Source organism: Sorex fumeus, unplaced genomic scaffold (assembly GCF_029834395.1).
Source record: "Sorex fumeus unplaced genomic scaffold, SorFum_2.1 ptg000072l, whole genome shotgun sequence".
Taxonomy (NCBI): Eukaryota; Metazoa; Chordata; class Mammalia; order Eulipotyphla; family Soricidae; genus Sorex; species Sorex fumeus.
The window spans coordinates 57126322-57153709 of record NW_026606129.1 but is presented as its reverse complement, the minus strand read 5'-3'; the positions used below and the strand labels follow the sequence as shown (position 1 = coordinate 57153709).

The window sequence follows — 27388 nt, the reverse complement described above, 5'->3', positions numbered from 1 at the left end:
AGCCTGAGTTTGAGTCCTCTCTGTCCAATTCATTTGTTCATTGTGAAACCTGAGCCCAAGTCAGATGTTAGCAGTTGCATTTGTGAAATGTATATAATAAAAATTTTTGGGAGTTTTGGCAGTTTAAATGCGGTGATGCATTTCATTTAAAGCTGTTGGTATAGAATCTGAAAAGGATTAATTATCTGATGATTAGACTCAGTAATTGTCAGAATTCTGGAGAATAATGAAACATTAAAACATTAAAATATTTTTGTGAAACATTAAAATATTTAATCCCCCCTGCCCCCAACCCCCTCCACCCCGCCCCATCAATTTGGGTAGTCATATTATTTTCTCAGTTAATTGTCCTTGAATAAGATTATAATATATAAGAAGTGATAAGATTTAGTGATAAGGATATACCTATAAAAGAGTTAAGGACAAAGTAGATCACCTTAGAATATATAATTAGAGCAATCCTTGTTAAATTTTTAATTATCAGTACGAGCACAGTGACTCATTCCTCTTTTAAGAGCTGCATCATCATTTATTTTTTGTATAAATTATGATTGGGGAAAGAGAATTCTGACCCAATCTAACTAAATCAATAATCTTGCAATTTTTTACTGTATTTTCTCAATTTTTTCCCCATGGTAGTCTACTTGAGTTACTTGGATGTACGCTGTATGATACTGCCTTGTAATGGAACAGAAATGTTTATATTTTTAAGAATAATTTGAATGTTAATGTATAAAATTTGTATGCTTTAACTTCACTTATTTGATGGTGGAAATAGAATTGATAGTGTAACTGAAACTTTGTAGACTCAAGTCTGCTATAAGAATGTGAGGGCATGTTATACTTTGGACACATTTCATTTGAAATCACTTTGTTAGGCTAGAAACATAAAAATCCATAATATATAAAACCCAAGTAAAAGTCATGCTTGGTGCATTGGCCCAATAATACAAAGAATAATTCCAGATCTTGCCAAGTTTTACCCAATTGGGCAGCTGTGCTAAGTGTTTCTATCCTACCATATCCTATAAAACTGATTTAAGAGATTGTAATGTTTCCTTTTTTTAGTTTTTGGTTTTTGTATTACTGAGTTACTGAAACTGCATGACAAACTTTAAAAACCATTTATTGTAAAATGTATTTAAATTCAATATAAAGGAAGATCTTTGCAAATTTCTTTCTCTTAGTCATTCAACTTGGGTTATATGCTCTGTTTTAACTACTGGTTTTAGACTGAGTAACGAACAGGGTAAACATAGTTCCTACTTTATTTTTCCTACTTAGCTTGCAGTCAATATTTGAGTGCATTTATAGCTTGGTGGGTTAATGGATATATTATTTAACATCATGCCCTTCAAGACCTGATACCAATGTGTAGAAAACATAGAAAAAACATCTTTTACTACTTCACTGTTGTCTGTTATCTTTAAAGTGTGTATAAGTAGAACACTGATTATGGTCTTAAAGTATAGATTTGATATGTAAAATAGTAAAATTACTTCATGTAAAAAAGGAAAATTTGGGGTTAATAACCAGTAATCCAGTAGTCCAAGAATGAATTAACAGTTGACTTCAGTGCTTTAAAAATTAAATGTTGTTTGGAATAGTGAAGGATTGAGCCATAAAATTTTTTATTGTTTTTGTATCAGATGCAGTATTAAACCTTTATTCATGTGTTTTCTCATTTGTGACGTATAGTATATGGTGATTTTCCTTTTCTCAGATGAGAGAATGGAGTTTTAAGTAATTGGTTTATCTAAGGTCCTTCACAAAGCTGGTAAATGCGATATCTGGTATTTTAGTCCAGACTAAAACTGACTCCAAAACTCTGTATCTTAACATGTCATTAACTCTTTGTAAAAAACTATCCTTTATTATGTTGATAATATAAGAAGCTAGTAGATGACTATTCTCATTTAAACATTGATAACCAAATTGAGTCATTTCATAAACTCTTAAGTATCTTAAATGTTTTTATGCTCTCATAATTTATACCCAGGAGCATTTTGGCATTTAACTTAAAGGGTCCTTAGATATACTACTTCAGTGCAAACTAGTAGGAATTGAGATAAGTTGAGTCTATGCACTGGCTCTTAGGAGAATTATTTAATAATATAGGTTTTCTAATGTAGATTGCAAAATAGTAATCACCTTGTCTTCATGTATACTGCCAGGTGCTTATTGATGAAGAAACTGATTATGTAGACAGCTGGTTTTACTATTTCTTCATTGAAGTAATAAGAATCAATTTTGCATATCATAAGATATCCTGGGTGTTTCTTCAAAAAAATTTTAATTTAAACGTTTATAGACTTTAAAAGTTTTAAAAATATTTAAAATGAAATCTCAAAATTAATGTTTTTTATTTTAGCACTTTTCCAGCCATTAACTCCTGGCTCTCGAGAATTTGAAGATGTCTTAAATATTCTGCGTTCGTCTTACCTTGAACCAACCTCTGTAACAAATTTTAACTACAAACGTGCTTGCTTGATACACAATGAACTTTTGGAAAAGGAGGTATGTTTTAAGTTGTACCATTAATGAGATTCTTCAGAACCCAGTTACTAGCATGGAATGTGCTTTTTACTTTCATGGAAAAAATGCCATTAGTCTTTAGAGAAGCCAAATTACAGAAGGGAAAACAAGTTTTCGAATGACAATATCCTCCCTTCCTCCATCCCAGACATTTGTAGATATACCCCTACATTTAGTTGCTCTATTAAATTGATGCGTAATTATGTAAATTCTTTTATTAAAACTGAATTTTAAACCAAGGAGGGTCCTAGGATTCAATATTGCCCTGAAATTGCTAATTGCCCTGCAACTTGACCAACTTGCACGTGGCCAACTTGATGGATCCCTAGGACCACATATGGTCCCCAGAACATAGCCAGGAGTGATTCTGAACCAAGTGATTCAGTGATTCTGAACCAGCCCTGAGCACTGCTGGATATGGCCCTTGAGATAATAATAATAAATAATCTTACTATAGGAATGATTTGTTGCATAATGGCTTAATTGTAAAACCATTGCAAGACTTTCTGCTTTACTGAGTACATGCTAATTGAATGGAAACAATACAATCAAGTTGGAAGATTAATCAGATGTATGCTTTATAATATGCATTACTCTTTTCCAATTTTTGCCTTGTTGATGAATTACCTTAATGTGACTAGTAGAACTCATTAGAAAGCATAAAGGGGAATGGCTGAGTATTTTAGATAGTAAATTTAAATTTCACGTAGAAATTAGACAACTCTTTGGGTGCTGATTTAGGTAAAGTATGTGTAAACTGAGTTAATAGAAATGAGATATTTAAAAATATTTGATATTTTGGGCTAGGGATACTAGTTTCAGTGGTAGAGCAAATGCCTTGCATATGTCTGAATTTAATTACTGGCACTGCGTGCCACCCTCTACTGTTGGCTTGGGTCCCCATTGAGAGTGTCCCTATTTTTGTAAATAGCACTTTAGCAATATTGGCTATTTATGTTGCATTCTAGTGGACATAGAATACAATTGATTTTATACTTTTGTAATTTGTTTATCCTGGTACCATAAGAATTTAACTTCGAAAGGATCTTCGAAAGGAAAGTGAGTGAGGGGCTGGAGGGATAGCACAGCGGGTAGGGCATTTGCCTTGCACGTGGCAGACCCGGGTTCGATCCGCAGCATCCCATGTGGTCCCCCGAGCACCGCCAGGAGTGATTCCTGAGTGCATGAGCCAGGAGTAACCCCTGTGCATCGCTGGGTATGGCCCAAAAAGCAAAATAAATAAATAAAAAATAGTGTGTGTGAATGTTAATGACATACAGAATAGTTCATGTATTTTCATGTCATTTTATAGTATGATAGGTTGTTAATTTTGGAGGGAGATGAAGGGAGTTGTGCCAAATTTTTTCAGTGTTCAGGTGCTACTTCTGGTTCTGTGCTCAAGGGATCAAATCTGGGATTGGCTACCTGCAGGGCCAGTGCCTCAACTCCTGTACTCTCCAGCCTGAGTAGTTAATTTTATATGAGAATCTAAATAATTATTAGAGAACAGTACTGACCCGAATTCTATATAAATCTAGTAGTTATGGGCTCCTTGTTTTGAATATATTTGTTTGTATCTAAAAGTGATAATCATTAGTTTAGGGTGATACACAGTTCAGATATATAAGACCAATTCCCTCTTCTATCCTGGAAGTGTGTGTTGAGAATGTATTGTTACTAAGTATATTTGGCATTAAGAATAGAGTTAAGGGCCAGAGAGTTAATACAGGGATAAGACTTCTGCCTTCCAAGCATTTGACTCTGGTTAGATCTCCAGTACTGCATATGGTCCTTTCAGCACAACCAGGAGTGATCCATGAGCCCTGTCAGATATTGCCAACTTACTTTCCCTTCTCCTTTCCCCTTCCACCCCCCCTCCCCCCAAAGAAACTAAGACATATATTATATGGGAGAATTTGGTGGTGGTAAAATTTTAATAAAAATGTACTTAAAATTGATAAACACTGGGTGCTAAGTTTACTGTAAAGGGTTAGACCCAGTTTTAACGGGAAAATTGAATCAGAGTCTACAGGAAGAGAAAAAACTGTTTTGGTCTAGAATACTTTGGAAATAAAATTTCTGAAATTTTTTTTTTTTTTTTTTTTACTTTTTGATGCTGTGATGCTCAGGGGTTACTCCTGGCTCTGTGCTTAGGAATTACTTCTGCTGGTGATTGTGGGGACCATATGGGATGCCAGGGGTCATTTGGGTCCGCAAACACCCTACCCACTGTAGAGAGGGAAATAGATGTCACTTCGGCTCCCTCTGCAATTTTTGAAAAATTTAAACTTGAAAAAACGTATTTGCATGCTAAGGCGTTGATACAGATTTAATTTCTTTTAGTTTACAGAAAAGCGAAGAGAGCTGAAATTTGATGGTCGTTTAGATAAAGAACTTTCAGAATCCTATGCGTTTCTCATGGTTGATCGATATCAGGTGAGTGAAATCCATTTTATAATGAAATTTGAGACTTTCTGTGAGGTCTCGTACCTGATTCTTGACTTAAAAAGAAAACATGCAATTTGAGGTTTTTTTATTTTAATTCACAAATTTTTCAATTAACGGTGTAAGATAAATATAACATTTTCTTTATTGGAAGTGGAAGAAATTGTTAGGGCAAGGTATCTCTTATAATTTATTTTTTCTTATAATTTATTAATTAGAATTTTGTTTTAACTTTATTTGTGGCACCATAACTTGCAGTACTATTAATGGTAGTTTCATGCTATAATGTTCCAACACCACACCTCCCACCAAACTCTGTTTCCCTCTCTACCTTTATTTGATTTGCTTTTTAAAAAATCTGTTCATTGCATATTTTCTTTCTTTAGAATGTCCAATGAATAATTTTCCTTTCCATAGATTATCTTGCATACTTCGGAGAGCCCGGCAAGCTACCGAGAGTATTCGATATGCCAAACACAGTAACAACAAAGTCTCCAATGGAGATGTTACTGGGCCCGCTCGAGCAAATCGACGATCAACGGGAGGGCCTTTACCTTTACCTTTTATCTTGCATACTTGAGTTGGGTTTTGTTGTGGGGGTTGTGGGGTGCTGTTGGGGCGACACCTAACAATACTCAGGGACTGTTTCTGCCTCTTGATCAGGAATTACCCAGTGCTTCAGGTATCATATTTGGTTTTAGGGGTTGGCTGCATGCAATGCAAGTGCCTACCTTCTACTATCTCATGCCCTGCATATTTACAACATGACTACCTTGTACTATCTCCTGCCCTCCAAATATATAATATTTTTTTGTCTTTAAAGATGTTTAGATGGGGTTACTTTGTCTCGAAATATTTTTGTGTGGTTGGGAAGATAGCTTAGAGGACTAGATCAAATGCTTTTGCCATTAAAAGTTTTAGGTCAGTCTGACACTGCATGGTCTTCTGAGCACTGCTGTTACTCAGTAAAAGCAAAATAAATAAGTGGATCATTTCCTGGTTTCATTTTTTCCCTACAAGAAAATCTGTAAATGTGAATGGCAAGTATTCCAAATATATATCTGATCTAGCAAAAATGAGTTCCATGTATGATTGGAAGTATAAGTCAATTTTCATATTGCTATTTAGTTATGATCTGGCACAGGAATAAGACTTCTGTGATAGAGACAATGCATAGTTTAGAAGTTTAGGATTTATTTAAAAACAGATTAAATATTTTCTTTATTGTTAATGTGTTATAATTGTAAAATACAGTGTTTCTTTATATAGGTTCAAAGTGTGTGTGAAAAAGGAGTACAGGTGGGCCATTCCAAAATAACAATTCTTGGAAATCCTTCCATGGGTAATTTTTTTTTCTTTTTCTCTTTCTACATTAAGTTGTTATTTAAAACTATATAATCTGATTTTGGTATAGTTCTAGTTCTTATGATTAAGTTCATATGTGTTTTCAGGTTGCCCAAAATTAGACTAATTTCAGCCTCTAGATTTTAAAACCATCTCTAGCATTTGATTCTAATTTTGCATTCTTCAAACTGATCAAAAATACTTTTTCTTAAAAATGTCAGCTGTATTCCTAGAGAATTTGAAATTTTTGATTAGTGCATGTTTTTATCAATTTTTAAAAATAGCTGTTTTCTTGTCCTTAAATTTTTTAATGACACATTTTTCTTATTAGGCTAAATGTTTGAATTTTTTAGTACTTGTGTCCTCTTTACTAAAATCCTGAAATTTTTTCTTCTTTACTAGGTGTTTATCTTTCTAGATATGCTGATTTATTACAAGCTAATCCTTTGGAAGCTGGGACAATGGGTGATGTTGTTATTTTTAAAATAATGAAGGTAATATCACCGTTTCTATTATATCAAAGATGAAAATTGGTTTGAATTTTAGTTGACACTAAAGTTTCATTAAATTAAGATTGATTTTTGCTAGTGTTTTAGAATAAGGATGCTTTTTTGATCTAAGATTTTTTCTTTCCAAAGAGAATTTTCTATGAAAAGAGGATAGTATTTTGATAATGTCTTTTAAGCTAGTGAAAAGTATTGTAAATAAAATTATTGTAAATAAAATTTTATTTACTTATTATAAACAATAGCTTTTTTCCTTTCTATTTCACTACTGATAAGAAGTTTGGGGTGTTACTTAATTACCTGATACTAAAGAAAAGCTTAATGATGATTTTTTTATTTGAAGAAATATTCTATCAGACTTTGGTATAGTTAGTAGTTAAGTTTAGGTTGACTTAAAAGGTTTTTGTAATTACAGGGTAAAATAAAGAGTATTTATGATCCCATGGGTGTAAAAAATTTGGAATCTATGTTAAGTAAAAGTGCTTTGGACCCAACACCAAAACATGAATGCCACATGTCGAAAAATGCCAATAGAATAACATCACTTTTGGCTTATAGAGCCTATGAGCTTACTCAGGTACGTTTCTGAGTCTATTCAAGAATTGTGTGCACATATCTGTTGGTCACCAAATACTTTAAAATGTATCTCCCTTTCAACTCTTGCTACCACCCTATCTGTCTAGACTCTGGATTTTGCGTGTCATTGCCACTCTCACAGTAGTCTCTCCCTTCTATTTGGTCATTATTTCTAGTATTTTATAGTTGACTCCTCAGACTTACAGAGAAATAATCAGATTCCTTTGCCAGTCACTGTCTGTAAATTGTGAAGTCTAGCCTCTTTTATTATATATTTTTTATTAACCGTTGACCCTAATATGCCTGTTCTCTTCCTTTGGGGGATGGGTGGGGCAACACTTGATGATGCTCAGGGCTTACTCTGCACTCAGGTATCGCTCGTAGCAGATTCAGTTCAGGGGACCATATCTGCTGCCAGGGATTAAATTTGGGTCAGCCATGCACAAGGCAAGTTCCCTACCTGCTATACTATTGCTCCAGCCCCTAACATAATCCCATTTTGAAGTTTTGGTATCACCTGGCCTGGAAAGATCTCTAATGGTATACTACTACTACTCCTTCAATAAAAGGTTGTAACCCCATGTGAAATAAAATATGAAGTACTTTAATTCATATTTTTTCCTACTGACTTTGTGTTTTGCTTTTGGTCCTCATCTGACTGTGTTCAGGATTTACTTCTGGTTCTGTGTTCATGGATCACTTCTGGCAGTGCCTAGGTTATTACATGGTGCTGGGAATTGAATTTGGGTCAGCCACAAGCAACTCTTACCCATTGTATTCTCTTTCTGGTCTGTGACTTAACAGATTTTTACCCCTAGTTTTTTTTTTGTTTATGCAGTACTTAAAATGATCAAACCTAGGGCCTTATATAAGTGAGGCATGTACTGTACCTCTGAGCCATATCAACAACCTGATATTTTCTGTCTTAACATTTATCTAAGATGCAAACTTAGAGTTAAGGTTACTATTATTTCTTTACCTGCCCCCTTTTCTTTTCTTTTTTTTTATGACCTGGCTTGGTTGCATGCACCAAGGATTCCAAAGAACAGTGTTGCTGGTATTTCACTTGGTATGTGGAGTAGCGGGCTGGAGCGATAGCACAGCGGTAGGGCGTTTGCCTTGCACGCAGCCAACATGGCCGACCCGAGTTCAATTCCTCCGCCCCTCTCGGAGAGCCCGGCAAGCTACTGAGAGTATCTCGCCCGCATGGCAGAGCCTGGCAAGCTCCCCGTGACGTATTCGATATGCCAAACACAGTAACAACAAAGTCTCCAATGGAGACGTTACTGGGCCCGCTCAAGCAAATCAATGATCAACGGGAGGGCCTTTACTTACTTTACTTTATGTGGAGTAGTGTTGGGAATAGAATTTGAAGCTTCACCTTTACAAAATTGCCATTCTACTTCTGAACCATTCCCTTGGCTCTGAGTTAATTTTTTAAGCTTTATTCAGTTACTGATTACACGTTAAACATGCTTCAAAATATATTAGTTCACAAACTTTATATGATGTTTCACTATAATAGAATAGTGTTATTTTTTCTAACATGTGAAAACCATACAGTTGGCTCTAGAAAAGTATGATCTCCCTTGCCTTCAGTAGAAAATAGGTCATGGGTATCTATCTGCAGGTTCCACATAAATGGATTTACTCAACTGATATATAAGGTGGGTTTAATCTGCAAATGCAGGTCAGCATTTGGATGGGCCCTTAGAGTTCAAACCTGTGTTCAAGAGCTTTTGTTCAGAAGTAAGTTATATATATGTGTGTGTGTGTACACACACACACACACACACACACACACACACACACACACACCCATACCCATACCCATGTATCTCCCAATGGAGTGTATGTGAGTAATGGTGCAAACCTCTGAAAGGCTTTTCAGTTTTTACTTTTATTTAACATAAACATTCATTTTTGCTCTTTTTCTATATTTTTCTCTTATATTATTTCTACTGTCTTTCCCCTTTAATTTTCCCTTTCTCTCATTGTTGATGCTGCAGATGCCTGGGATTCAAAAACATACTTGGCTTTGATGCTTGTACATGATTGTGGTACACCCACATTGTGGCTGTAGTGCTCATAGATATTTTCAAGAGATCATTTCTGGCCTTGGAGCTCACTTATATTTTTAGATGTTGTGCTCCCTAGGAATCACACCCCTTTGTGATTTATATCCCACTGTGATACTCCCAGTGGTCACTTGTAGCACTGACTACAACATACAGGCTCAAACTTTCAGGCTCAAAAACTAAGCTTCTAGGATCACAACTTAGTAGAAAATTGGTCATGGGTATCCATCTGCAGGTTCCACATATATGGAACTAGGGATTTGAATTTATGACTATAGACTTGTAAGGCAGCCATTAAGCCCTTGTACTGTTCTTCCTGGCCACTTGCTAATTTTGAGCTATTTTTGCTCTTTTCTGAGGTGGGGAAGTACTCCTCAGAGGCTAATGTCAGCAGTTTTCATTATTGACAGGGGATTCATACCTGTTGGGTTTGGGAGAACTTGTGGACTCAGAGATCTAATTTCATTTTTTTTTTTTTTTTTTTTTTGCATCAAAGCACATACTCCAGCTCTTAGAGCAATTTCTTAGGCCTGCTCATTTCTTTTTAAAGAATCTCTTCATGGGTAAGAACTATTGTTGGGGGCTTTGGAAAAATTATTTATTATCAGTGTCATCTGAATATATTGATTACTTTTTAGATAGTAGTAGTACTGATAACTAATAGTTATGGATTTTTCTCACAGAACTTATAAACTGACTTGATGCTTCCCAAAATTTTCAGGCATTTTTAGAGAAACAACATTTTGAAATCAATAGTTTTCCAAGGGAATGGATTTTGAAGGACAGTGCTCTTCAGTAACTCCACATACAAGTGATTTTTAAAATGAATATCACTTATCAGAAGTCATAAAACCCTAACCTAATGAATGTTGTGAATAGCTAAAGGAAAGAAGCAATATGGATATTATAAAAGAAGTGAGCTGGCTACCCTTGTCACCTATGTTTCTAATTCCTTACCTCCCTTTTGCTGCTTTGCTACAGTTGGAGTTAAGAATTTTTCGTTTGACTTAATGGGTATGAGATTGTGAATGAGAATGTTCTAATATTTTCATATTTTATTTTAGTTCTGGGGCCATACCCAGAAGTGCTCAGGTCTTACTCCTGAATTTGTGCTCGGATTGTGTCTGGTGCTGCTCAGGGGACCACATGTCATCTAGTGATTAAACCAGGGATTAACCATACCTTAGCCTTTGTACTGTCTCTCTGACCTTATATCTAGTGTTTTACTTTTGGTATCAAATTGACTTTTCTGAGCTGACTCTGATAGTTTAGCCTTCTTTTTTAAAAACCATTTTTAATGAGGAAATTTGGTGAATATTTTTAGTGGTTAACTATTGAAAAATACACTTTGGAATATGATACCTATTAGTACCTTGGAATTTCATTAAATATAGAAAGGAAATATTTTCTTGGTAAGCAAATATAAAGCAGTAGTGCTATAGTTAAATTAACAAGTATTGCTTATTTTCTGTTAGGGGTTAGGGAACTTAGATAGTATCATTTCTAAAATATTAGGCAGATAAATGTGATTCCACTCTACTTTTTTAAATAATTGGAGAGGGGAAAGGGCTTTCCTGGCACTGCTCTGAGCCTAGAAATCACTCCCTGTGGATGCCTGCGGAATTGGGGGAGGACAACCAGGGCCATCCTGGCATTTAGGAGCTGCCACGGTTATACCTAGATGTGTGTGTGTGTGTGTGTGTGTGTGTGTGTGTGTATGTGTGAGTGGGGGCTGGGGGGGACATGGGGGAATTAGGAGGATATTAGGACAGGAAGCAAGAATAAGACAAGTGTCGGGGGTCAAATTGGGTATCTTGCTTACCCATTTTGCTATCTCCCCAGCCCCTTCTCTGTATATCATGACTTCTTACAGAATTTTATTTTGCATTTTCTTATTTTTAGTATTATTTTTATGAGTATGGCTTTGATGAGTTAAAGAGAAGACCAAGACATGTGTGTCCATATGCAGTTGTGTCTTTTACTTACAAAGATGATATACAGTCGCTGAAGTTTGCATCTTCAATAAGGTAAGATTTTTGAGTCTTAAACATTGACAATTACATTCTCATTACATCAAGAATTAATGGTATTAGATTACATATCATGCACTTCTGGGTTAGGAGAGGCATTTATTTCTGTCTCATCTTTTTTTCCTTGCCTTGAAATTAATTAGATTCATGGGTGTTCATGATGACTGTTTTGACAGGTATTTAAAGTAGGTAGAAATAGAAATTTTGCATAGCTGACCAAATGCAGTTTTTATTTATTTTTTATGTAGGAGTACTACTGTTTATTCAGCCACTGATTAGCTGATTGAATTGGTCATGAACTCCACCTTACTTTTTCTTTTCTTTTCATTTTTTATAATTTTATTTATTGAATCACCGTGAGAGCACTTACAAAGCTTATGGGTTTAAGTCTCGGTCATACAATGAAACACCCGTACCTTCACCAGTGCCCATTCTCCACCACTAAAAGCCCCAGTATACCCCCATCCCACACCCTCCTCCTACCTGTGGGGCAGATGATTTTCACATTACTCTCTCTCTACCTTGATCACATTCAATATTTTGATACCAGACCCACCATTATTATTTGGAAGTATACCCCAACACTCAGATCTGCTGAAAAGGCAACAGTAGACAATTTGTTTTCTATTGCTGGTTAAGAATAACATATGATGTCGTTGGCTATAGTAGTGGCTGTGCGATTTTGAAATTCCGAAATTTTAACACTTAAATCTGGAGGGATTTCTACCAAAACTTGCTGGGTTCCGAGACTTGTTCCTGAGTCTCTGGGATCATGGCCATTAAGCAGCTTGATCAGGAGCCAGAAAGGCCGTTCATGGGCGGCCACTCGGGGTCTCATTGAGAAGAAGAGGAAAGGGCCGGCTCCACCCCCATCCCATGAAGCCTTGCGTGTCTTGTCACTGTGGGCCCAAACCTTACTGTCCAGTGGCCTCTGGAGAATGGTGGCCACTGTACCTCCAGGGGGAACAGGCCAAAGCATGAAACCTATTCCCACCTGGGGTGACCCAGCGCCAGTAACCTACTACAGGAACCGAACGCATTTCTGCCAAAAGCCGCTGGGTTTCGAGACTTGTTCCTGAGTCTCTGGGATCATGGCCATTAAGCAGCTTAATCAGGAGCCAGAAAGGCTGTCTTGTGGTGGGGAGGAAAGGGCCGGCTCCACCCCCATCCCGTGAGGACCTCCATGTCTTGTCACTGTGGGCCCAGACTGTCCAGTGGCCTCTGGAGAATGGTGGCCACTGGGCCACCAGGGGGAACAGGCCAAGGCACAAAACCTATTCCCACCTCGGTTGGCCCAGCGCCAGTAATCTACTGCAGCAACCAGACGCATTTCTGCCAAAAGCCGTTGTGTTTCAAGAGCCAAGACCTATTCCCACCTGGGGTGGCCCAGCACCGGTAACCTACTGCAGGGACCGGACACGTTTCTGCCAAAAGCCGTTGTGTTTCGAGATTTGTTTCTGAATCTCTGGGATCATGGCCGTTAAGCAGTTCGATCAGGAAGCAAAGAGGCCATGTCTCTAGTTATATACCTGAACCCGAGGTGGTTTGTGGGTGTGTCTCCCACATACCTAACTTTTGGCCGTTTACTTTCTTGCTAAATTTTGCCCCAAGATTTTGGGGTCTGGCCAAAGGCACAGCAGCAATTTTGGGGTATCTGGAAGTCTGAAGGTGCCATCAGGCTGCTGATGGTGCCTCAAAGGTACAGATTGACCTGCTGGCGGCACCATACCCCCCAAATGCAGTTTTTATTTTTTTTAATTATTTATTTCGAATGCCCATCGCTCCACCAGTGCCCATTTCCTAACACCACGGATCCCAGTATCCCTCTAACCCCCCCATCCCCCCTATCCCACCCTACCTCTGTGGCAGGGTATTCCCCTCTGTTCTCTCTCTCCTTATGGGTGTTGTGGTTTGCAGAAAAGTTAAGCCTGATTTTCAGGGAGAAACATTGTATGATTTACTTTCCATTGACCACTTTGTATATAAGAACCGCGCGGTTTGGAAAAAATGTCCTGGTACCCTCATGCCAGAGCTTTGCTTGTAGAGGCTCATGGTCACCGGGGTTCCATCTGGAGAAGGCAGGATGCAGCACCTACCCCATCTGGGACCTCCTGGTGATAACAGCTCTGTTTGGGACCTGGAGCATTCTCCAGGAGCTGTGGGGCCCTCCAGCCGGTTTTCTCCTTTGTTGCTGTGTCCAAATGCAGTTTTTAAGAGACAAATTTTATTAGTTATCTTGTAAATGAGGACCTTCCACAAAAGTTGCTTCATCCTTGTGTTAAACCAGTTAACTATTAAGAAGTCTAATAAGCATGGTAGTATTAAAAAAAAGACTTCTAGGAGATAATTTCTTACAAGTTGACTCATTGTAAGAAGCAGTTAACACCACCCCTACCCCCCACAAGCACACATGCACACACCTGTCTTGTGATTTTAGAAAATGTGTGTAAGTGTTTTGTTTTTGGCCTCCTGTGGGAACCCAGAGGACTTGAGGATGCAGTGATGCTTGGCCCTGCAGTGTGGAGAATACTCTGATGTACCCTAGTAGTAGTACTGAGATCCATTAGGGCCAAATATGGCTGTCCTTGGGACCTTCTAGTACTGCACTGAGCGATTCTCAGTGACCACTAGGGCTGCACATGGTGCTGCTTGGGGGAACATGTGCTGGAGATCAGGTCTGGCCAAATGCAAGGCATCACTTTGACCCAGCTACCCCCTATACTGTTTTGACAGTCTCTAATAAAAGATTTGGCAAAATTGAATAGGTAAATTTATATAAATGTAGATGAAATAGAGTACTTTGTTTTGTTACTTTTTACTTTTAGTACATATTTAAAATCAAATGTGATACATATTTAGCAATATAAATGCTTTAAAAAGCCATATTTCTTAAAATACTCATTATTTTTTTATTTTATTATTATTATTTTTTTACTTTTTGGGTTACACCCAGCAATGCACAAGGGTTATTCCTGGTTTTGCACTCAGGAATTATTTCTGGCAGTGCTGAGGGGACCATATGGGGGTGCTGGGATCGAACCTGAGTTGGCCATGTGCAAAGTAGATGCCCTACCCATTGTGCTATCTCTCCAGCCCCACGTACTCATTTTTTAAGGCTGACCTCTTTGTTGATTTTCCTGATGAAATTGTTCTTTTCATTTAAGTAGCTTGAGATCCAGTTGTTTATATCTGTGATATCGTTGGGCTGGAGCGATAGCACAGCAGGGAGGGCGTTTGCCATGCACGCAGCCAACATGGCCGACCTGAGTTCTATTCCTCCGCCCCTCTCGGAGAGCCCGGCAAGCTACCGAGATTATCTCGCCCGCACGGCAGAGCCTGGCAAGCTACCCGCGATGTATTCGATATGCCAAACACAGTAACAACAAGTCTCATGATGGAGACATTACTGGGCCCGCTCGAGCAAATCGATGAACAGCGGGAGGATTGTGACCCTGATATTGTTGAAAATCATCCACAGCCAAGTTCTTAATTCACATAATATTCAGACAGTTCTGTTTTTAGGGTAGCTCTGTATTTATGACCCCCATGACATATTTACTAAAGAGTCAGTGAGTTTTGTAAATTATTAATGATTTTGTTTTGGGACTATCCCCAGTAGTGCTTATGGGCTACTGTCTATGGTGCTAGGGGTCCATGTGGTGTGGGGATCAAAATAGAGCGTCCTGCTGCCGGGGAGATAGTACAGAGTAAGGTATTTAGCTTTCACACAGCTGACCCAGTTTGATGCATGTGGTCTTTTGCGTACCACCAGGAGTGCTCTCTTAGCACAGAGCCAAGAGTAGATCCTGAGCACAGGCAGGTATGGCCCAAAAACTGAACAAAACCTGGGACAGGAGGTATACAATAGATGTGTTAAACCCATTGAGTTATTTGGCCTTCAATTGTGATTTTAATTTTAATTTTTAATTTTTTTTGTTTGTTTTGGGCCACACCCAGTTGTGCTTGGGGCTTACTTCTGACTCCAGTTCACGCAGGGGTCTCTCCTGGTAGTACTTATGGGACCATATGTAGTGCTGGGGATTGAATCTGGCTGGGTTAGTCGTGTACACGGCAAGTGAAGTGCCCTATCAGCTGTTCTATCACGTTGGCCCCAACAAGTAACTTTTGTTCTACTTGAAGAAAGGATTTAATTATATATGTGTCATAAAAAGTAGCATGGTAGGGAATGGGAGAGTTAGTATAGTGGCAGGGCGCTTGCCTGGTGACTGACCTAGGTTTGATTCCCAGCAGCCCAGATGGTCCCCATAGCCCACCAGGAATAAGCCCTGAGAACATTTGAGTGTGCTCTATAATCAAAAACAAAGCAAAAGTAGCACACTATATCAATGTCCAGACTGTTTACTGTCATGCTATTGTCATTCAATAATATTTTTCTTTTCTTCTAAAAATCTTATTTGTAGATCCAGTAGCTTTAATGCAGATAGAAACACAGGTAAGATTTTTGTGTTTATTTCCTTAAGTTTTATAAGCTGAAAAAAATACAAATGCATAGTAAATGATTAATAAGTTAGGTGCTTCAGGTTTTTAAATGAACAAAAATGTACAAAGTAGAAAAAGGATGGGACCTTATGATGTATGATCAGTTTTTGATTGTTTAAGTATACAGTCTCAATTGAGAAGCTGCTGCTATGAATAGAACAGTGTATTTTTTTTAAAAGCACCTTAATTAAAAACATGAAAACATGTTTCACAGCTCATCTTTTAAACATGCCAAGTTGTTAAAGACTCTGGATTTTAAAAAGAGCAATATTAGTATTTTTATCTTCAATATTAGTATCTTTTTGTCACAGTGAAAAGAGAACTAGTTGGAAATATGAGCTACTGTGGGGGATTTGTGCAATTAGCAAGATTCACTAACTTCTTTTGGAGGAAAAAAGAGATCAGTTTTTTGATAAGAGAACAGTTAGACAAATTAATCATTTACTGCAGCTTGAATAATTTTATTGGGAAAAAAACCCAAGGAACAAAATTTTTATAATTTTAACTTTTGTTATTTTAATAGAAATATCAAGTTTTTATGCCAAATACCAGTAAAAATGATGGGTCTCATCTTCCTAATCCTGAAAGGGCATTGAAATGGCTCTTTTAAAATCTCAGGGCTAGGTAGAAGGAGACATTACTGGTGCCTGTTTGAGACAATCGACGAACAACAGGATGATCGTGATTGTGATCAAGTTTTTAAAATTGTTATTCTCTTTAAAGTGTAGATATCTTCCCAGTTATGTTTTGTAAACACACTTGATTTTGGACTATATATACTCGATATTGAACTATATTATTCTTTATATTTAGATAAATTTAACTATACCTTGTGGAAAGGACAGCTTCTAAATAAAGGAAAGCTTTTGTGTTATGTTTTTCTGCGATCAGCTACTCGGGCATCTTTGCCTATCAAACTGTAAGTATGTTGTATTTTGAAAAATTAGCTGTTAGTAGTTATCCTTTAATTCAGTTTCTTTTTTTTACCCTAGTTTTTAGTTTTTTTTAAATTAAATTTTTGTACTTTATTTAAACACTGTGGTTTACAAAGTTGTTCATAATACAGTAAAGGCTTTTGATGTTCCTATACCACTCCCACCACCAGAGTGTTCTGTCCCCTGACTATTGTACTCATTTTCCCAACCACAACCAAACTTACCCCCTCAGCAGGCAAACAGTGATTTGTTTATACTGCTTGTTACAACCAGATGACAAAAGAAATTATCAACAATATTTCAGTAAAAAAAAATTATGAAAATAAATCTCACCACCGGGCCATTAAGTCTTTGAGAATTTACTAAGCTGTGTGTGTGTTATTTTTGTTTGTTTTTATTTGGCTTCTATGTTGCTTTTCCATCTAATTTAGTGCGCTCCTACTGGATATCAGTACAGTGGAATTTGCATGGTCCAGAGACTTCAGGATCTCTAGAACTGGGATGAGTTGTAGATTGTTAATGAAGCTGTGGATTTGGGCCATTGGCATGGCAGCAGCACTGGGGTGTGGGTGCAGTTGCTGGGGCTTTAGACAGGGCAGGTACAGGAGATAGATTTAAGAGTTTTCAGCTAGGAGATTGGAATGTCCATCAAGTTTCTGTTCTGGTGTATAAGAAGTTAAATATAACATTGGTTTATCCTTTAAAAGATTTATTTATTTTGGTTTTGGGGCCACACCTGGCTATGCTCATGTCTTGTTGCTGGCTCAGCTCTTGTTGATCATTTCTGGTGGGCTCAGGGGAACATAAGGGGTGCTAGGGATCAAACCCAGGTCACATGAATAAAAGGCAAGCGCCTTACCCACTGAAAGGTGCTTCCTCCCTCTCCCCCCCCCCCACCCCTTTTGGGCATCATGGCTTGCAAAACAGGTAGAGGCCATCATGTTTGCTCCTTTACCCGCTTTCAGCACACATTTTCTATCCAGAGTAATCCCTTCCAACTTCATTGTCATTTCCCAGCTTCCCTTTCCCCCAGCTCTTGAGGCAGGCTTCCAACCTTGGACCATTTGTCCTGATCCTTGTTTCTACTGTCCTTGGATGTTAGTCTCATACTATGTCCCCCCCCCCCCCCCTTTTAATATCCCACAAGTGAATGCAGTCATTCTGTATCTGTCCTCCTTTTGACTTATTTTCACTTAGCATGATACTTGGGCTGGAGCGATAGCACAGCAAAGGGTTGTTTGCCTTGCACGCGGCTGACGTGGCCGACCCAGGTTTGATTCCTCTGCCCCTCTCGGAGAGCCTGGCAAGCTACCGAGAGTATCTCGCCCTCACTGCAAAGCCTGGCAAGCTACCCATGACTTATTCTATATGCCAAACACATTAACAATTGTCACAATGGAGACATTACTGGGCCCGCTTGAGCAAATTGATGGACAATGGGAGGACAGTGACAGTGACAGCATGATATTCTCCATGTCCATTGTTAATTTTTTGTATTCATTTTTATTGATTTTAGTTCTGTGAAACCACCAATACTTTATTGGTGAGCTTCCATGCACCACACCTATTACCAGTATGCCACCCTCTTCCCAAGGACTCTCAGCTAAAATGATAATCTTTTATCTCTTGTGATTAGTACAATTGGCATATAGGATTAGCTTCTGAAGCAAAGATTTAAAAACAATATTTCAGGTGATGTCTTCTACCTTTGTATATCTGAACATCCCATATCAAATCCTTTTTAAAGAATGAAATGAATATTCTTTTTCATATATACATGAATATTGCAATGTTAAAAATAAAGATTGGAAAACATGATTTTTCAATTTTCTTTTCAGTCCTGAGAAGCTTGATGTTGAAGCAGTTATGAGTATTGATCATCTAAAACAAAAAATCCCTCCAGCGCTATTTTATAAGGAAACATACGTAGGTCCAAATGAAGGTAATTTAATTTTATTGAAATACTTAAGAGGGATGGAGGGTATAGATCAGTGATAGAGCATATGACTGTAGGCTTGAGGCTTTAGGTTTAATTCCTGGTATTGCAAAAACAAAAAAAAAGCAGGGGGAAATGTATATATGAAATCTATTTGAGTATTTACTATGTATTTTTTTCTTACATTAGTTTTGAAGAATGGAATGTATTGCAGCCTTTATGAAGTTGTAGAAAAGACAAGGTTTGGAAGTAACATGGAGAACTTACTACAAAATCTGGAGAAAGAAAAACTTGTGAGTGAAAGGTTTTTAAATGTTCCTCCTTAGAAGTATGCAGATTAATAAATGTTGTTTCCTTTTTGCCACTGAAATACCACATGTTTTCTGTCTTTGTTGTTAACACTTAACAGTATTTTCCTCTAAAGCCAGAGAAATATAGTACAAGGGTTAAGGCACTTGCCTTGCATGAGGCTGACTTCCATTCAGTCCCTGGCACCACAATACCAGGTGTCAATACCAGGAGTCAGTCATAAGCACTCCTGGGTGTGACTTCAAACCAAAAATAAATAATAAATGAATAAATAAATGAAAACTATTTTACTGGTCTCCGGCTTTTTAGTTTGAGGGCCACATACAATAGCTCAAGGTCTGTTTTCCTCACACTCCTTGTAGGTTTGCAGGAAACAATGTGGTGCTGGGGATTGTATCCAAGACTCTTGCATGCAAAGCTTCTGCTCTAGTCCTTTGAATTATCTCAGCCCAGTAATCTTTTTTTTTTTTAAGCCCAATCACTAGGCTTTCTACAAACCAGTCTTTCCTATAAAGTATCTTTTAGTGTATTATGTGATTGTAATTGTCATATTCAAAAACATTTATTAGATATTATTATCTTATACAGACTATATCTCTGTGTGTGTGTGTGTGTGTATATATGTATATTTATAGTTCAGTGAAGGTCAAAACAAAGACACACTTCAAAATTATACACTGATGAGTATAGTAAAATAGAGGTTGTTAGTTCCATTAGACACAGTGATGTGTTTCAAGATTCAGAAAGAACAAGGCACATGGGACTGGAGAGATAGTATAGCAGATAGATGCTTACCTTGCACTCAGCTGACCCAGATATATGATCCCCAGCATCCCATCTGGTCCCCTGAAGCACCACCAGGATTAATTTCTGAATGCAGAGCCAAAAGTAACCCCTGAGCATCACTGACTGTGTGCACCCCCTCCATGTCCCCCACCCCCAATAAAGAAGAGAAGGCAACAGCAGGTTGGGAGTTTGCCTTGCATGTTCCCATCCCAGGTTCAATTCCCTGTATCCCATTTGGACCTCTGAGCCCACCAGGAGTGATCCCCGAGCACAGAGTCAGGAGTAAGCCCTGAGCACTGTGGGTATGGCATAAAAACAAAAGCATTGAAAAGGTTAGCTGACTGGGTTATGCCTTGTTCCGTCATGTCACTCAGACAGCGTTTATGTGTTTGAAAGTTTGGACTTGATGCTAATGGGTTAAGAAAATGGGATGAAGTTTACGTATATGCAACGTTATCTGATCTGATAGTTAACCTTTATTTCTGTGTAGAGGATAAGTTGAGTGGGGGAAGGATGAGTTAGAAAATTACCACATTTGAGGTGGATATAAGAATTTTAAAATGATGATAAAAAATTAGTTTAAGAGATTTACTAGGTAATATCTCATTTGGTAGATATTGGGTGCTGGAGCGATAGCACAGCGGGTAGGGCGTTTGCCTTGCACACAGCCAACATGGCCGACCCGAGTTCTATTCCTCCGCCCCTCTCGGAGAACCCGGCAAGCTACCGAGAGTATCTCGCCCGCCCGGCAGAGCCTGGCAAGCTACCTGTGATGTATTCGATATGCCAAACACAGTAACAACAAAGTCTCATGATGGAGACGTTACTGGGCCCGCTTGAGAAAATCGATGAACAACGGGAAAACAGTGACGGTGACAGTGACAGTAGATATTGAGTACGTTGAGTTTGGCTAGAGGGATTAGGTCAGTCATCAGAATGTGTGGTAGGTTGAGGAATTAGTGTAAAATGAGTAAGTGTTGCTCATGTGTACAGTGTATCTGAAAGGAAGTGATCATAGAAGAAAGTGATAGTGCTTTTTGCTCTATAATACCTTTTATTACAAGTTTTTTAGCAGTTGTTTTTGATTTCTGGGCCTCACCCAGTCAGGACCTAAGGACTGCTCCCTGCACAAAGTTCAAGGGTCTGTACCATGCTGGGGTTCCCTGAATGTCTGCATGCAAAACATTGCTTCCAGTACTCTGACCATATAATTTGCTTGGCACTTGACCTTTTTTTATTGTTGTTTTGATTTTGGACCACTCCCTGTTCCCAGGGGTCAGGCGTGCTTAGAGGATCATATGGGATGCAGGTGATCTAATGGCCATGTGCAAGGGAAGTGCCCTACCCATTGTACAATCAGTTTAGCCCCATTTTTTACTTTTTATTGAGCCTCAGCTTCCAGGTATTCAAATGCAAGTTTCTGTTAGTGTCTTTTCAGAACTATATTTTGTTTGGTTGTTTTTCTGCGGTATTCAGGAAGCTATTCCAGTTGTTTTGAGTAATCACCAAGAGATTACAGGGATTAAATCCCGGGGGCCCAGCATACAAAGTGTGCACTGCATCTCTTTGACCTATGACCTATCTTCCCTGCTTCTGTTATTGGGTGTGAGGGTGTCTGCGCCACACCCTTAACTCTGCTCAACACTCTATGTTGTCCGTCCGTCCGTCCGTCCGTCCTTCCTTCCTTCCTTCCTTCCTTCCTTCCTTCCTTCCTTCCTTCCTTCCTTCCTTCCTCTCTCCCTCCCTCCCTCCCTCCCTCCCTTCTCTTCCTTCGCCTGCCTGCCTGCCTGCCTTCCTTCCTTCCTTCCTTCCTTCCTTCCTTCCTTCCTTCCTTCCTTCCTTCTCTTTCTCTCTTTCTCCCTTTCTCTCTTTTTCGTGACAACTAGTGGTGCTCAGGGCTTACTCCTGGCTCTGTGCCCAGGGATCACTCCTGCCAGGCTCAGGGGACCATATAGAATGCCAGGGATTGGTGTCATCTGTGTGCAAGGTAACCTCCCTATTCACTGTATAATGCTCTGGCCCTTGTGATACTGGGTCATGGTTAATGTAACCACATGCAAGCCAAGTGCTTTACTTCCTGTACTATCTCTCTGGCTTATAAGACTCTGAGGCTACCAGGAGTGATCCTGAGCACAGAGCCTGGAGTAGGCCCTGAGCTCATTTCGTTGTATGCATGCTTATCTAATCCAGTGTTTATTATGGGCAATCGGATTTCTATACAAAGCTTGTAAACAGTTTGTACATTTATGAACTGGTAGATGCCTAGCAATCACTTTTTGATTATTATCTTAAAACTTTTGGGCTTGGTCTTTTAGAGCATGCATGTACTTAGACACATGTGCACATTCACTACATATGAACATTTATATTTATATCTTGTTTCCCTCTATAATGTGTATGTAATACAAATATTCCTCATGAGCAAAATCTATTAAATTCCTGAATTCAGTGATTGTTTAGATAGGTTTGGATATGAGAGATATTAAGTTATCCAAGTCTGTCTGGTTTATGTGTTTTAGAAAATTAAGTATTGAGAGTCTGAACAGTGAGAAGTTTATCAGAAAATAATAATAACTATTTAATTTCTAGCTGTGAGAATCAGAATAGTAAAGATGCTGGCATTTTTTTCTTCAGTTGTGTAAGTACTGCATTTTTTTGGGCTTCTCAGAATCAAGCAATAGTTTCAGGTCATAGGTATGCCACAAAAGTAAAGTACCTGACTCAGCTTATAGATTTAGGTGTTTTGTGTAGCTACCCCTTTTCCTGCCAATATTATTGAGAATTATCCTAACTGTAGTTACCTTTTTTATAGTTCTTGGTATAATGGGAAGTGCACTTATTACTGTTGAGTTCTTAATCATATTCTTACGCACATTAAAACATAACTCCTAAATCACAGACAGATCTAATACCTTATACCTTACAGTTAATACTCTACATCTTATAGTTATACCATATACCTTACAGTACCTTGTAGTTCTTTATCACTATCTTGTCCCTTCTTTGTCTTGGTCTTTAACCGTAGGTCCACATTGTGAGGAAAAGGATGAAAGGGATGAGGAGAAAAGATTTTTCTTTTGCTGGTAAAAGGGAAAGAGACAGCTGTTTTTCCCTCTCGAAAAGATTTCCTTGAAAATGTAAATGAATATTAACTTTGGTAGATAAATAATCTCTTTAGAAGCTAGCGAGCCTTCTTGAAACTGCAGAAACATCTTAAGTTCTTGATTTCTTCTTGGAATGTAAAACCCCCAGTCTGCCTGGCACTATGGGGCGTAATATAGGAGTCCATTCAGCGCTACTAACCTCTTTGTCTTATTTTTTGTACACTCTTTATTTCATCATGATAAAAATAAGGTAATTATTTTTTTGGATCAGGGCACTTAACAGTACTTTGCTGCAGATCTCACTCTTAAGTTATGTAAAGAATTAAATATTTTTGGGAGAAATGAAAGCAAGTATCTTGAATATCTCTTATGTGATATTCAAGAAGGATCAGCCTTTTATTCTGTTCACACTGTAAAAAATAACCCACTTATATTACTTGTTTACACATTGAGAGGACAGTCTTGTTTTATTACCTCTTTCCCTTTAGTTGGCTAAACGTACCCAAAAATACTTTCAGAAACACTCAGAATAAAATTTGATCAGAAACATTCTTTACCTGTTAAAGGAGACACGTAAAGTTAATAATTATACATTGTATTTAACTTACCAAAAAATATTTTTAATTTTATTTACACATTTTCCGGTATTAAGCTGTCCCTCTTCTTAAAAAAAAAAAAGTTGTTTTGGCTGTGAAATTTTTTTTAGGGATTTTATGTATGATGAGTGAGATTGTACTGCAGTGTGTCATCCTCCTCCCACCACCCTCAAACACACACATGCCCCAGCTTTGGTTTTTGGTTTTTGAACCATATTGCCATTTTAGGGCTGCTCTGGGCTTGGTGTTCTGGAGTTGCTCTGATGACTGTGTGGTGCTGATGATCAAACCTGAGCCTCCCTTATACAGAGCATGCACTCCAGTTCTTTGAGCTATCTTCCCAGCCTCTGTACTGCACATTTTTTTCCTCATATTCTTTTCTAGTTTTTGTAGAAATATCAGACTACCTTGCTGTAATTTAATATTTACTCATTGTTTACAAGAGTTGTATATATGTGTGATTTGAAAAATCTATTATTTGGATGCTTGTGTAGAACATAGCTTCAAACTGTCTTTCTTAGCTTATGGATTAATTTTTTTTCTTCCAGGAACACATGGTGCAGTGTTGGGGAGGGGAGGCATGTGTCCTTGAGGTTTAAGGCATGTGCCCTACTGCTTGAGCTATCTTTCTGGCCCTACTTCCTTTGTTCGAGGCATATGACCCAGTTAGTGTAGGACATATGCTTCCAATGTATGAGTCCCTAGGTTGATCCCTGGTATTAAAAAGGAAAGGTAAAAGCTTCTCTAGTTTCTATTTTGCTGTGTTTTCTTAGACCAATTTGAATATGTTTTTAGAATTTTTCTGCTTTTTAAGTTACTGAGATAAAATTATTTGTGTAGCCCTTTTTTATAAATTGCTATAAGCATTTTATGTGATATTTTTATTATTTTTATATCTCAGAGGTCTTTGTCTTAACGATATTTTGGTTTTGGCTTTCTGCTTTTGGGCTGCATTGTGCTTGAGGACCATATGTAGTATCAGGGGTCAGACCAAGTTGACCATGTGCAAGGCAAGTGCCGTACCCATTCCGCTATCTCTGGTTCATTGACTCTTATTATTGTTTTATACTTCTTTGGGGGAGTTACTTTATTTCAGTTACTTCTGAGTTGTTAGTATACTTTAGTTGCAGTCTGCCTTTTTTGGTTTTTTATTTTTGGCTCAACACTCAGGGATCATTCCTGTTGGGGCTCGGGGGGAAAACCCGTTGCTGAGAACCCACATCAGCCACCTGCAAGGCAAGCACCCAACCCCATTATACTCTCAGGCCCCAGTTACATTCTATTTTCTAATTACATACTTGTTCTGATAATTTTTTTTTTTAATTTGGACATTGTGGTTTACAGTATTATTGTTTTCAGGAGTGCAGTGTTGCTGTGCTACCCCTGCCACAAAGAGCATCCTTCCACCACTGTCTCTAAGTTCCTTTTCATATTCTAGGTGAAGATGAAAAGGAACCACTCCCCCAAATGTTCCCACCACCAATTTTAGGAAGCTTAGTTCTGTAAGCAAACTTTGAGTGTGTTATCATTGACCATTGTCTATTCCCATACTGTTTCTTTATACTTCATGCATTCCTTTAAACTTTAAAAATTAATAAGATCATTCAGTATTTTCCCTCCCTTGTCACTTTGTGGTCAGTATGATACTCTTGAGCCTCATCCAAATTGCTGAAGCTGCAGGAATTCATCTCTTCTTATAGGTCAGAATTTTTTCATTTGTTTATATATTGTTTATATTTTTTCATTTCAATTTTTTTATTAATTTTTTCACATCTTCTTTATCCACTCATCTCTCCTAGGACTCTTGGGTTGTTTCCTTATAATGACTTTCAATAAACATGAGTGTAAGTACCTACCTCTTTTAATTAATGTTTTTGCTCTTGAGGTAGATACCAAGAAGTAGAATTGCTGGATCATGTGGAACCTCTATTCATAATTTTTTGAGAATTCTCTGTAGTTTTCAATGGAGTCTGAAACAGACAGCATTCCCACCAATTGTAGATGAGGATTTCTTTTTCTCCACATCTTTGCCAGCACTGTTTTTTTCCCATTGTTTTTCTCCAGTATTTAATATGAAGAATCCTTTTGATTTGCATTTCCCTGATGATAAGTGATAAAGAACACTTTTTCATGTATTTATTGGCCATCTATTTGTCTTTGAGAAAGTGTGTGATCCATTCCTCTCCCCATGTTTTGATAAGGTGATTTTGTTTTTGTTTTGTGGGGGCATACTCAGCAGTGTTCAGGATTTCTTTTATCCTGGCTCTTTGCTCAGGGATCACTCCTGGTGTGGCTTGGGGAACCATATGGGATGCCAGGGATCAAGTCCCGGTCAGCACCAGCCCCTTTTTTGTTAAGTGGGTTTTATTTTCTTTTTTGTTAAGTTTTGTAAGTGCATTATAAACCTTTGATATTAGCTTTTTTGTCAGTTTTGTGGTGAGTAAGTATTTTTTCCTTCTCAATAGATTATCTTTTTTACTATAGTCATTGTTTCTCAGTGTTATTACTTACTTATTTTTATTTGGGGGACACCCCCAGACGTGCTCAAAGGTTACTCCTGGCCCTCCATTCAGGAATCACTCCTGGAGAGTTTACGGGACCATATTGGAATCTGGGGGTCAAACCTTGGTTGGCCTGTGCTCTTTCTTCTGTACTATCTCTCCGACCCCAGTGTGGTCACTTTTCAGTTTGCTGTAGAACACTTCCTTGCTTTTGCTCCTGCTTTTATTGGCCAGTAACATTGAATCCTTGGAGGTATCTCTGAAGTCAGTGTTCTGGAGAGTTTTGCCTATGTTTTCCTTGATATATTTGGGTCTATTATCAAGTGTGGGATTTAGGGTTTTTTTGGGGGGAGGGGAGGGGGCTTTGGAGGGGAGTGGTTATTATCATGCCTGGCAGTGCACAAGGCTTTTACCTTTGGCCCTGTGCTCAGGCATCACTCCTGGATGTTCTTGGTAGACTATATGTGGTGTTGGGGTTCAAATTCAGATTAGCCACATGCAAGGCAAAGTGTCCTATGTACTATACTATCTTTGGTCTCCAGTTTTGGGGGTAGAAAGGTAAGGGAAGTGAATACCCTACAGTGCTCAGAAACCATGCCTGACTTTGTGTTCAAGGGCCCTCTTCCTGGATTTCAACCAGGATCAGAATCAACAGCTGCATGTTAGGCATGTTCCTTAACCTTTGTGCTATTTCTCTGACCTTTGATAGCAAGTTTTTAATTCAAAAGGTTAATTTAAAAATTAACTTTTGCAATAGGAGATAGGAATCTAGATTTATATTTTTGCATGTGGTTAACCAGTTTTCCAGCACCATTTGAAGAAAGAAACTTTGCTTATCCACTTTGTATGCACCTAGCTCCTTTGTTGAGATTAAGTGTCCATAGATCTAGGATTTATCTTTATAATGAACAGAACTTTCAGTTCTGTTCCATTACTCTGTGCCTGCTTTTTACTCCAGTATCACATAGTTTTGATTATCATAGTTTTCTAGTACAATTTAAAATCAGAGAAGTCTCCCATCATTTTTCCCCTCAGGATTGCTTTGACTATTACACATTTTTTTGTTGTTGGCTTATACCTGGTGGTCCTTAGTGCTTACTTCTGGTGCTGAGTATCATACCTGGACTGCATGCAAGACATGTGCTCTATCCACTGTACAGTCTAGCCCTGTATTGCATTTTAGCAATGTTGTGTCATTCAAAGTTTG

At 38.1% G+C, this 27388-nt stretch overlaps 1 protein-coding gene across 4 annotated transcripts in view; it reads left to right on the top strand.

The window, feature by feature from the left end:
* The window catches only part of TASOR (transcription activation suppressor), a 61181-nt gene that overhangs the window by 5417 nt on the left and 28376 nt on the right, over nucleotides 1–27388 (top strand). For all 4 annotated transcript variants that reach the window (XM_056129828.1, XM_056129827.1, XM_056129830.1 and 1 more), the window contains exons 2-11: nucleotides 2372–2517; nucleotides 4879–4971; nucleotides 6250–6322; nucleotides 6727–6818; nucleotides 7246–7407; nucleotides 11387–11511; nucleotides 15936–15967; nucleotides 16828–16933; nucleotides 18788–18891; nucleotides 19075–19178. In XM_056129828.1, coding sequence (XP_055985803.1) covers nucleotides 2372–2517; nucleotides 4879–4971; nucleotides 6250–6322; nucleotides 6727–6818; nucleotides 7246–7407; nucleotides 11387–11511; nucleotides 15936–15967; nucleotides 16828–16933; nucleotides 18788–18891; nucleotides 19075–19178 — 1037 coding nt within the window. The remainder of the gene's footprint in view (nucleotides 1–2371; nucleotides 2518–4878; nucleotides 4972–6249; nucleotides 6323–6726; nucleotides 6819–7245; nucleotides 7408–11386; nucleotides 11512–15935; nucleotides 15968–16827; nucleotides 16934–18787; nucleotides 18892–19074; nucleotides 19179–27388) is intronic.